This window comes from Macrobrachium nipponense, chromosome 1, assembly GCF_015104395.2.
Source record: "Macrobrachium nipponense isolate FS-2020 chromosome 1, ASM1510439v2, whole genome shotgun sequence".
NCBI lineage: Eukaryota > Metazoa > Arthropoda > Malacostraca > Decapoda > Palaemonidae > Macrobrachium > Macrobrachium nipponense.
Genome location: NC_087200.1, coordinates 199,243,471 through 199,256,213, shown reverse-complemented (window position 1 = coordinate 199,256,213; position 12,743 = coordinate 199,243,471). Strand labels below are relative to the sequence as shown.

Here is a 12,743-nt window from a genome sequence, read left to right as displayed (position 1 = left end):
TTTCTCATTGTTTACACCAAAAATATGCCTTTTGAATTGTGCTATACAAATAAAATATACGTATATAGAAAAAGAATACATATTTATAGAAACAAAAACATATTTTCTATCAATACATATGCCTATGAATAAAAGTTTAAACCAAATCAGCTCTACTCTACCCTAACCTAAACTTCTTATATTCATAAATCACAATAAAACTAAAAATATGACATGCAGCCTATAGGGTATATTTAATAGATAGGACATATAGTATATATAGTATATTTATATTCTGATATATATTAATGACGATTATTAACCGGTTATCGGCACCATACACACCCTTATGGCAAGCCATAAGCATAAGGGTGCTTATAGTGCCATAAGGCGCCAATAGCCGGAACTTAGCCCGTTATGGCACTGTAAATCACTGATTTTATGGCACTAGACAATCGCCATAAAACCATATATATATATATATATATATATATATATATATATATATATATATATATACAATATACAATATACGTCATCTTTGAAGAACACAGTCGCCATACATTAATCATAGCAGAATCATTTTGTATTTTACTTCACAAACCTACATTGAAAAGACAACCAGAAACAGAGAGATCTAGAACCACACCTTTTAAATCACGCATCATAATCCTTTCTATTTTTGCCATCATAACCAGAACACAAAGTTGATTCATTTCATAACTGTAAGTAAATTATAATTGTTAACATTCCTCTCATTCTTATTACAATGTGATTTATTGTGGTGGCTAGCGTTGTGGCATGCCATTCAGATGTCGCGGGGGATTTGCACCTCCCCCGGGACGATCAGTTACTGCTGCAGTGTGGGGTCTTTAGCGGTGGGAGGTTGGAACCAGCATTCTTTGGATGCTTGAATTTCAAGTCAAGAGGCCCCTTTGGTGTGGTTGTTCCATGTGAATAGGTTTCATCTAATAATAATAATAATATTTTGCAAGAAGACACTCTTTTAAACAAATTCTGTTGAATAAAATGGCAGAATTCAGCGAATTAATCTTATATATTATCTTTTCCAATTTTCTTATGACTCGCTTCTCTGGCTCAGCGATACTTCTTAATAACTGGCTAATATTCATCTTGGGAGAACTCTAAATAATGCTGAATGTTTGTTTGTTTGTTTGTATGGTGCTTTTACGTTGCATGGAAACAGTGGTTATTCAGCAACGAGACCAACGGCTTTACGTGACTTCCGAACCACGTCGAGTGTGAACTTCTATCACCAGAAATACACATCGCTCACTCCTCAGTGGAATGGCCGAGAATCGAACCCGCGACCACCGAGGTGCGACGCTAATACCATACCAACCACGCCGCTGCTGAATGTGATGTTTCATTTAGAACAGGATTTTGCTGTCAATACTGGTATTATCAGTATCTGGTATACAGAATCTCAGGTCCAGGCCAAGCAGGGGTTGTCGACGGTTTTGTTATTATTCCATAAACAAGGTCACTGTCAGGCCGAGGTCGTCTCTGGTGTTCAGCTGGTATTACTGCTGGTGAATCTGGCTTATCGCCATTTATTCCACAGAACAATAATAATAATAATGATACATGTACATCCACACACTGTAACAAAACAACAGGATGCTTTGGGATGCTCACATATCCGCTGCACGCAGTAACAGTACAAAAACAGGATGGTACGTGCAGATAATAAACTTTGAAGAGGCCATGACGAATGACGCAACAGTTGGGGTGTTAGTTTCTCTCAGTCGATGGGAAAATAAAATCACGTTGATCTTTTTTTTTTTATCAACTACATTTGGAAGCATGTAGAACATACTGTCAAACTAAGTTGATCAACTATCAAAAAAAGCTACAGAATTCAATGAAATATATATATATATATATATATATATATATATATATATATATATATATATGTATGTATATAGATATATATTACAGTAAGATTGTGAAATCTCTGAAATGTTCAGAGAATATGTGAAATGACCAATTCGCTTAGGAACATGTGATCCCCAAAGGCTACGACTAAGCAAGGCGGCACAGTGATTTATCTACTCTGTTTTGCCGTGTTTAGTACTTTAAGTCCCCAAGAGATCAAATGCCCCTAAGAGCATTTGATCCCCCATGGCCAAGCAGCAGCTATTTACCCCACGGGGCCTAATACGGAGTGTAGATAAATCAGTAATATGCAGAACTCAATACTAGTCCTTGGGATCACATGTTCGTACATATATATATATATATATATATATAATATATATATATATATATATATATATATATATATATATAGTATATATATATATACATATATATGAATTTTTATAACATCACCGTGATTCATACACGTACATGCATTAAGCTACAAATGTCCTTTAATATCCAATTCGCTCTACCTCGGAATTAATACATTTTCATATATGTTAATTCGAATTGGATTTTTTTTAGTTGATAATAATTGCGTCCTCTCATGAATTCGAACCAGCTCACAGAGTAGAGGAGAAAATCAGGATTTATTGGCAACGTCACTGAAGAGGACGAAATTATTATCAACTATAAAATTCCCCTTCGGTTAACGCATGAAAACATATTAACTCAGAGGTAGAGCGAACCGGATATTACTGGACATTTGTAGCTTAATGCATGTATTTATAAAAATGAAAAACATATGTTTACACATACTATACTTTGAACGTATGTGCTCTGGTGCGCGCGCACGTGAGTATACGAGAGAACCCTACAGATATTTTTTTAGCCAGTTGAATCTAGTAAGGCTGTTGAGGTGGTTGTACAGCCTTGTGCTCTCTCTCTCTCTCTCTCTCTCTCTCTCTCTCTCTCTCTCTCTCTCTCTCTTCTCTCTCTCTCAGGTAGATAATCTCATTCCCCTTCACTACGTATTTTGAATGATTACTATTATATTATTTTGGTAGATCTAGGGTACCCTACTTATCCGCGGTGGCCTAGACTATGGCAGTTGCGATTTTCTATGCAGTTTTACCTACTGAACAAGAATTTTAAGTATATTCGGACGACTGTAATTAATCCCCCAGGGGCCAGTACTAAACACGGCGAAATACATTGTAGAAATACCATTATTTTTTATGACTTAACAATAGCCAATGAATTATTCTTGGTAAGATAATGAGCACTAGGTCCGTTTTCATGTTCGTCCGTTGCTGGTGCACAGAACGATGCCAAACGCTGTTGGAAAACGTTTAAATTCAGAACAGATTTACATTGGTTTGGTCTAGTGAAAAGTGCTCCGTTTCTCTAGATATTGCTACGTGATTTGTGAAGATATATAGTTATAGCATTATTATTATTATTAATTATTATTATTATTATTAATATATATATTATATAATATATATATATATATATATATATATATATATATATATAAAGGCAAAATCCACGAAGGAAAGTGAAACAGTGGAGTAACTACTGCTAGGCCTGTCGCGAATGTTATGGCGACTTTCACTAGATTTGTGCCCGATGTTATGGGCTGATAGTGATAGCCCTACCAATGGACAGGTTCCAGCCCTTATACAAGGACAACTCGACAGGTGAAACACGACTGATTTTAACAAACTTTATTACAAAATAAACTCAATCAAATTTAACAAGACAAAACGATCACAGGAACTTAGTGGCTCTGCACACCACACTAAGAACAATTCTGTGCCCACGCGACCACTCAAAAAACTCTTAAACATTACAAAATTTCAATTCACATTTAATCAAGACAAATACCAACGTATTACTTGTAAAATGCAGAACACATTCGATAATAACTAAATGCACTTATCCCAACGATGGCTACTAAAAAGAACGATTACTTACTCTGTGCTTTTCTGGTCATTAGCCATCAGCCTCATTGCTTGCCTCATACCCGCACGCCACGATCAACACCCTAACGTGTTGCTCTATACTCAGTTAATTCATGAAGAGAGAGGCCGTCAGTGTTGATCTTCCACCCTCCAATCATAAAACATGCCAGACTGCAGCCATCTAGCTTCAGTATTTTTCATTTTATTTCAGGTTAAAGGCAGCCGTAATCGTGCATCTGTTAACGATGTAGGACACGGCACACCCGCTGAAAGATAGATCTATTTTCAGTGGTCTTGATTATACGCTGCGCAGAAAACCTGATTGCGCCGGAGAAACTTTGGCACATTTTTTACTCGTTGTATTCACAGTATTGTTAAAATGAATAGAAATGAAACTCAAGTTTCCTCGGAACGCTGACTGATGTTTGAAGCATTAACGGTTCATTTAAGGTAAAGTTATTGCATGTTTTCATATTGTCATGCTTTTTCTAATAATAGAAATCTTAGAAATCTATCATATCCAGAGTTACATTCACACCACAAGCACGTTTAGACATTGCGTGAAAAACAACTAGGTTATAATCCATCCATATCCCCTCAAATTGATTTATGATTTGTTAAAGATTTGCCATACTCTCTCTCTCTCTCTCTCTCTTTCTCTCTCTCTCTCTCTCATCATGTAAAGTTTTTTACCCGTTTCTTGATAAGTATAAGTATATCTTAGTTTAACCAGACCACTGAGCTGATTACCAGCTCTCCTAAGGCTGGCCCGAAGGATTAGATATTTTTACGTTGCTAGGAACCAATTGGTCACCTAGCAACGGGACCTACAGCTTATTGTGGGATCCGAACCACACTATATCGAGAAATGAATTCCTATCACCAGAAATAAATTCCTCTGATTCCGCATTGGCTGAGCCGGGAATCGAACCTCGGTGCACCGGATTGGCAGCCAAGCGCGAAAACCACTCGTCCAGCAAGGAACTTAGACATTTATTGAAAACGATGGGAAAAATAAGCATACGTACGTACACACATGCTGTTTCTCTCTCACTTCCCTGACGCACGCAGCGAAATATAGCAGAAGCAGGTGCTGTCCAGCCTACAGATAATATCTTTACTGAGCCGTCATAAACCAATACCTTGTGTCTCTGTCTCCCACAAACACACACCTATAAGACAGTGGAGAAAGTTGGTGAGTGTCTACATTTTTTCAAGACCTCTTATGTAAGCGCCTCAGTGGCGTGGTTGGTATGGTGCTGGCGTTCCACCTCGGTGGCCGCGGGTTCGATTCTCGGCCATTCCATTGAGGAGTGAGAGATGTGTATTTCTGGTGATAGAAGTTCACTCTCGACGTGGTTCGGAAGTCACGTCAAGCCGTTGGTCCCGTTGCTGAATAACCACTGGTTCCATGCAACGTAAAATCACCCATACAAACAAACAAACACAAAGTAAGGCAGCATGGATGACAAAGACAAAATCAACAGCAATTTAGACGAGTATATATCGTCCAGCAACACGGGTCAGTTTTGTAAGTATTTATAAATAACTTCTCAGGTGTATCCCTTGTTGCAGACGCTCAGGCTGCAATGGCCAACCGACCAAGTGATTCAAGAGCCGAACCGCCGAGTAGGAGGAGATCCAGGCAATTAGCTGGTTTGACGTTAGAGAATGAAGGTATAACATGAAGAGCCAACTACCCTTCTTTAAACAACAACCTATTTGTCAACAAGTAAAAAACAAAGTTTTAATTAGCCACTTTTTGTAATTATAGTCAGACTGACAAGGAAGGCCATGCAGGTCATTGAAAGCTTTCTGTTGTATATATTTTAAATAACAAAATCTAACAGGCATACTACTGTGGATTTACTTTCCCGGTGATGGTAATAATAATAAAAGCACTAATATGTATCTACTCTGTTTTTCTTTGTTAAATGATTCATTTTCTTTCAAGACACTTCGTCACCGAAGCCTTCCACACCTGAACTAAATAGAGAGACTTGTGTAGCCTCGCGCGGTGAAGGGGATCGAGCTTTGAATACAGCAAATGATCCAAGTAAGTTTAAATAATAAATATCCTTCATTTCACATACGTTAACACACTCTTAGTCACTATGTATTCATTTTGATGTATCAGGTTTTTTTTTTTCTTCTTCTTAGCCTTCTCCAATATTTTCACATCTCATTCTTTTTTCTTTCTTTCCAGATATTCACGACGACAGGGACCCTTTGAGAGAATTTTGCCATGGGCTGACAACACAGAATTCCATCGTGGATCAAGCTCCTGCAAGTGACCTCGGAGGTTCAGAAACAGTGACGCAGCGGGGGGACGGAGGGGGAAGAGAAGCAAGCTTGGAACTGAACTTGCAAAATGAAAGAGATAACAATATCGTAAGTATTCTCGATTATTCCGCACCCGTTGGTTCCCACATAGACATAATAAGCGCAGTACAACGCAATGAAAGTATTATCACAAAGGACGTAATACGCACATTTGAGAAGTTCAAAACATACTCGGGTAAAATCTATCTGTCCCTTACAATCAGTATCGAGAAATTAACAGATAACGACGTTGAAACGAGTAGATTTTACGTCAACAGTCCACCGGCTCTTATTGAGAAAGCTAGAATTCACGAATTATTTGATGTAGCTATTGATTACCTCACCAATGTATTAGAAGACCGTCTCTCAGGGTGTGAGGGCTCAGGATGGCGGATTTACGCCTTGGAAAAATTAGCTGTAATCTACTCCCGCTTTAAACTGGTTAATATACAGAAATTCATTAAGTTCCCTAAAGGATTACGCGGCAGTCACCAAATTGTGAATATAGAATCGGGATACAATTGTTTAATAACCTGTCTACAGGCTTATAAAGACCTCGCCGAGAACCCTCGTAAACGTAAGGACAACCTCACTCGAACAGTAAAAACCAAGATTGGTAATGGGAAGATTGATATAAAGTATGATCCTTCGGCTGAAGTAAATTTAAATACTCTTAAAGAAATTGAGAGACTGAATGATTTCAACATCTACATATATAAATTAAGTGGAGTCCGCACGGAAACAAGTGATAAAAATAAGCAGACGATTCACCTCTTTAGGAGAGGAGGGAATCCAACCAGTTCACACCGCGTCACTCTCCTTATCATTGGTGATGACCACGTAGCCCTGATTAAAAATTTGATCCGCTTCGTGTATTCATTTTGCAATGGGTCAATACCCAGGAAAAAAAAGATTTGCGGCATTTGCTATAAGTGCCTGACATTCTTCACTTCTCCTGATATTGAGCAATGTCACACACAAATGTGCTGTGCAAGAACTACAGTGAAATACCCAGACCCTGGTCAATTCAAATCCTTTAAGAAAGTGCAAGCTCTCCAAAAGATATCTCACGTCGCTTTCCTCGATCTTGAAGCCTATAATGTTAACCCAGGCGCGGATGAAGATCCTAGAATTGTCACAAAGCAGAAGGCATACGCTTTTTGCTACGTGATTGTAGATGCCAGAAGTGGGAGGTATCGTAAACATAGGTTAGGCCATGGAGATGATTGCATCAATGCAATGCTGGATCATTTAAAGAAGGACTGGGCTGAGATACAAAAGGCGATCCCTAAGTACGAGATAAAGATGACCACGCAGTCAACACAAGAACATGAGAAGGCTTCCCACTGTCAAACGTGTCACGAAAAATTCAGTGGAGAGGTCAAGAAAGTTAGGCACCATGCGCACCATATCCCTGAAGATAATTATGCAGGTGCACTATGTAGTAAGTGTAATATTAAAATAGTTGACAAACCAAAGACTTTGAGGGTTTTCGTCCATAACCTCTCCTACGATATCTGTCTCATTTTGAAAGAGTCCTGTCCGAAAATATATTTCAATGTACTGAAGAGGGATGGCGGCAAATACTACTCCGCACAAACAGGATGCATTAAATTCGTTGACAGCGGAAATATGATTAGAGGGAGTTTAGCAAGTCTCTCCTCAACCCACATTTCTCAAGATGGTTCCCTTAAAATTACGCGTGCGTTATTATCCAGTTATCCGGACGAAGGTAAAAAACTTGTATTGAATACAGGAAAACAATTCTACCCTTATGATTATGTGACTGGTTACGAAATTTTAAACGAACCAGGAATTCCTCCAATCGCAAGTTTCAATTCTAAGCTTTCGGGTGAAAAGATGACAGCTGAAGGTTACGAGCATGTGAAGAAGGTGTGGGAAGCATTCAAATGTAAAACTTTATTAGATTACAGTCTCCTCTACTTACTCATGGATGTAGGTTTACTCGCAGATGTTTACATGTCATGGAGAAATGCTGCATTTGATCAGTTCAAATTAGATCCCGCACATTATCTAACTTCCACTTCCCTCTCCTTGGATGCTTTTTTACACTCTTCTGAGGTATGCCTCCCACTCATCAGCAACGGAGAGCTATATCAATTGATTACATCCAATATCAGGGGAGGGTTCTGTAGTTTGGTGCGTAGACACGCCATCGCCTCAAACCCGCACGTTAATCCACAATTCAAAGAACACGACAAACAAACTTATATACTTTACGTAGATTTCACGTCCCTGTATCCGACAGTCATGAGTGAGTACAAAATGCCCTTAGATGTAATAACAGAGCTCGAACCTGCTGAATTAAGGGAGTTTATTGGAAGGGATATTACCACGATCGATTCACAGGGGGAATATGGATATTTTATTCTATGCGACACTAAAAAACTGCGGGACGATGTAGCAATAGATACAGATGACTTCCCACTTGCATTACATCACATGAATATAGGAAAGGAACATGTCTCCCAATACACAAGTGATTTGTTAAGCAAATTCAAAGTTAAACTAACGAAAAATAATGTTAAACTCGTAGGCACACATCTACCAATGAAGAATCACCTCATCTGCCTCCCGCTATTACAAACTCTCGTCAAGCTAGGCCTGGAAATAGAGAGTATAAAGAAAGTTTATAAATTTAGGCAGGACTTCTATCTTAGAGATTACATAATGGAGAATGCCGCACAAAGAGCTAAGGAAACTGACCCGGATAAGAAGAATACAATTAAAATCCTCATGAATGGTCTTTTTGGTGTTACAATAAAGAATTCTCTAAATTACGCTACTAAAACCGTTGTAGTATCGAATAAAGACAGCTTGCTCAGAAACGTATCCAAACATACTTATAAATCACTCGATATGATCGATGAGAAACGATTCATTATTAATCATAACCGCGAGACTGTACTGGCAGATTCACCCATCTATATCGGTTTTAGTGTATTAGATCTCGCAAAGGATAAGATGTACAAGTTTTATTACAACGTACTGCGAGCTCATTACGGGGACAGGGTACAGCTACTCTATATGGATACTGACAGCTTCTTTTTCTCTCTAGAAACTGATGACCTCACACGCGAGTTGAAGGGGCCGTTACACCAGCATTTAGATCTCAGTAATTTCCCTAAAACTCATCCACTATACGACTCGACCCGGAAAGGAAAACTTGGTTTAGTAAAAATCGAAACAGGGGCGGAGTATATCAGGGAATTCGTCGGAATAAAACCAAAAGTGTACTCGTACCTGACAGAAACTAGCCGATGTAATACCTTGAAAGGAGTAAAAAAAGCAACGCAGAAAACAATATCTCATGAACAGTATAAAGAAATTATCGATAAAAACGAGATTTTCCCTATGAACCAGCACAGTTTACTGTCTGTTAAAGGGACGATGTGTTTAACAAAACAAAAAACAGCTCTGTGTCCATTAGAGGACAAGAGGTACTATATTGATGCATATAATTCCTATGCGTACGGTCACCCTGAAGTAGAAAGAGATATGGCAAGGAGGGGACGAGGTAAGGTTATAACCTCCATTAATGGAAAAGAAGGCGAGGTGGAGGAGGAGAAGGAGGAGGAGAGGAAGAGGAAGAGGAAGAGGAGGAGGAGGAAGTGGTAGGTAATTCAGCTGATGGTGACTCAAAAGTTTCGGGTCCTACTATTCGGCTAGGAGCTAATCCTGACAAAATAATGCAGAGATTGAAGAAGAGTAGAGGTCCTTCTTCTTCCTCTCCTCCTTCTTCTACCCTTTCATTCCCCAAACCAGGTCCATCAGACCGCTCCATCCCTTGGGCCCCTCCCCGCTCACAGTTATCCACGACAAAAGGCAGTTCTAGAAAGCGTAAGGCAAACAGCAAAATGGGTCCCAATAGGAAAAAACGTAGCAGGGTTAACATGACCAAAGCAGATGTAGATGATACTGACAGTGATGATACTAATAAAATTGATAGTGATTATGAAGACCTCATGACTGAGAGTTTCATTGATATGTAATACTTCATATACATAAATAAGATGAAGTATCCCATTACTCTTCATTATAGTATTTGTAAATTATTGTACGTATCTGTAAATGGTTACTGTTAGATACTAAACATCTCCTATGAAGAAAGAGATGCATATACGTGAATATGGTAATGTACCTGAATTTATTCTTTTGTAATGATTATTCTATGTATAGAAAAACTTATTCTTTGTTAATGATTATTCTATGTAAATAAAAGTATTGTCAACATTATTGCATTTTTTTTTCTCTCCATACCTGGGCATGTATTATATGTACAGTGGTCCCCTCCGTATTCGCGGGGATGTGTACCAGACACCCCCCCCCCCTTCACCCAATAGTTAGAATCCGCGAATAGTTGGAACCCCTATAAAAATGCTTTAGACACTAAAAAATTTTATACTTGGTTTTTTAATCATTTTATCACAAAAAAATGCATTTTATGATGAAATTGATACAAAAACCAGGAATTTCTAGATATTTCTCAGAAAAATGCCGCTAATAGGCAAATTTTCCATGAAAAATGGAGAGAAATGTTCCCCGAAAAAAATCAGCAAATGTGTGAGTCCGCTTATACGTGGTGTCCACTGTATGTGAACATTGTTTAGGATGTGGTACCATCAAAACCAGCGAGATGAAAGCATCTCCTCTCTCTGAAGAAGTGATAGAACTATAATCAAACCCATTCCAAACTATCATAGCAGGGTATAGTAACTCAGCAACAAGTGTGAGAAGGCCAGAAAATGATCGAGAAATTTGAAGAGAAGTTTCATACAATACTCTACTATGGAGTAAATGAATGTCCTCTACAGAAGCATCCATCTATAGGGAACTAAATCAGGGTTAATATAGAAACATTAAACTCCTTAAAATATACGGATCAAGAGATAATTGACAGATGTTTGTTATACGTTCTCAGTGACTGCTTTTTAGTACGTTTAGGAGGCATTGACTGCTGGATGGCATTCGTCAATCTCTATCATGTTCATTATGTAGAATTGATTCCATTCCGGTAAATTCATAAGAAGCATCACCCTCAACTGTTCCTACTGTATTCTAAGGAAGATAATAGAGATATGGGTCAAACTAACTTTGGGACGTCAAATATTCAGACGTCGAAAGGGTGGTGACTTCTCGAGAACAAGATTTACATGTAAGAAGGCCCTATCTCGTAATCAGTATGGTTATTTACTGGTAGATCTTGCAGCTACCACAACTGACGTCTTACAGCTCAGGACTAACATAATAGGTGAAATTGAATATCAAGTTATTTATCAACGGTAACTAAAAAGCAACTCCTCTCTCTCTCAGGAAACAATATATCTACTTTTTGCCAACCCATCCCAAATTATCATAGCAGGTTATAATAACTCGGGAAGAAGTGTGATTTGCCCATGTATATGGCATTGAACTCAAAATTTATTATTATTATATGAAAATGTTAAATAATATAGCAGTTTCAGCAGTATAAATACATTATTCAGGAATGTGAGAAAGTTTGAGAAGAATATAACTAGGGATGATGTTAAATATTTCTTACAAAGTCAGTCTTCACGTGCTTTACGTAAGTCACTGATAAAATTCCCTAGGAGGAAAGTAATAGCCCCAAAACCCCAAGTCATCGTCAGCAGCAATGTAGACGACATGTCTAATCTTGCACATTATGATTATTATTATAATTCAGTAGATGAACCCTACGTATGCATATGGAACATGCCACAACAGGGGTCATTGACTTGAAATTCAAGCTTCCAGAGAATATGGTGCTAATTAGGAAGTAAGAGAATTTGCAAAATAATGCAAGAAAAGTAGGACCCTTATTACCTGGAAGAGGACTGTTTTAAGTTAAGTGGTATCTTTCTTTGGTAAAAATAAAGATCAATGAATTGGCTGAGTGGGAAAAATTGAGATTAAACAAATGGAGCCTCATCTGTTAAGCCAAATTGGTTATTCAACCAAAACTGGAGTGTAGATTTCCAGTTTTCCAGCCTCAGTAAGGACAGAAAATCCTGTCTTGAGTGCCAGAGACTCTGGAAAAAATAACTATTATAGCACATGGTGAATAAATTTATAATTTTACTTCACAGAAAAAGTGGGCTAACTTTAATAAAAGTATTAAATAAGAGAAAAAGTCAGATTTCACAAAAACCATTTTATATAACATTTAGAAATCATAATATTTAAATATCACAATATTTAATATTAAACAATGTAGATTTCACAAAAATTATTATACTTGGTAATATTACATAGAGTAACATTTCACAAAAATTATATTAATACTTAAAACAATTATGATTTCATGAAAAGCATTATATCTAATATTTAAAATATGCAAGATTTCACAAAAATCACTATTATTATATTTAAATATTACACATAGAAGGATTTCACAAAATTTATACTAATACTTAAAACAAGGAAGATTTCACAAAAATCATTACAGGCAGTCCCTGCCTTACGACGGGGGTTCCGTTCTTGAGACTCGTCATATGCCGAAAATCGTCGTAAGCCGGAAAATCGTCAAAATTCCAAAAAAAACCTTACTTTTAATGCTTTGGCTGT

At 37.6% G+C, this 12,743-nt stretch overlaps 1 protein-coding gene across 1 annotated transcript; it reads left to right on the top strand.

Annotated features, from left to right (window-relative positions):
* The first annotated feature begins 3,389 nt into the window (after positions 1–3,389).
* LOC135220011 (uncharacterized) lies at positions 3,390–10,402 on the top strand. Its single transcript, XM_064257307.1, has 4 exons — positions 3,390–4,283; positions 5,409–5,510; positions 5,788–5,889; positions 6,040–10,402. Exons 2-4 carry the CDS (start codon positions 5,423–5,425, stop codon positions 9,792–9,794), a joined length of 3,945 nt encoding a protein of 1,314 aa, XP_064113377.1. The 5' UTR covers positions 3,390–4,283; positions 5,409–5,422; the 3' UTR covers positions 9,795–10,402.
* Positions 10,403–12,743: the final 2,341 nt, after the last annotated feature.

Coding starts and splice junctions, on each gene's coding strand:
- LOC135220011 (XM_064257307.1), top strand. CDS start 5,423: ATGGCCAACCGACCAAGTGATTCAAGAGCCGAACCGCCGAGTAGGAGG. Junction 5,511..5,787: donor TTTGACGTTAGAGAATGAAG/GTATAACATGAA, acceptor TTTTCTTTCAAG/ACACTTCGTCACCGAAGCCT. Junction 5,890..6,039: donor GAATACAGCAAATGATCCAA/GTAAGTTTAAAT, acceptor CTTTCTTTCCAG/ATATTCACGACGACAGGGAC.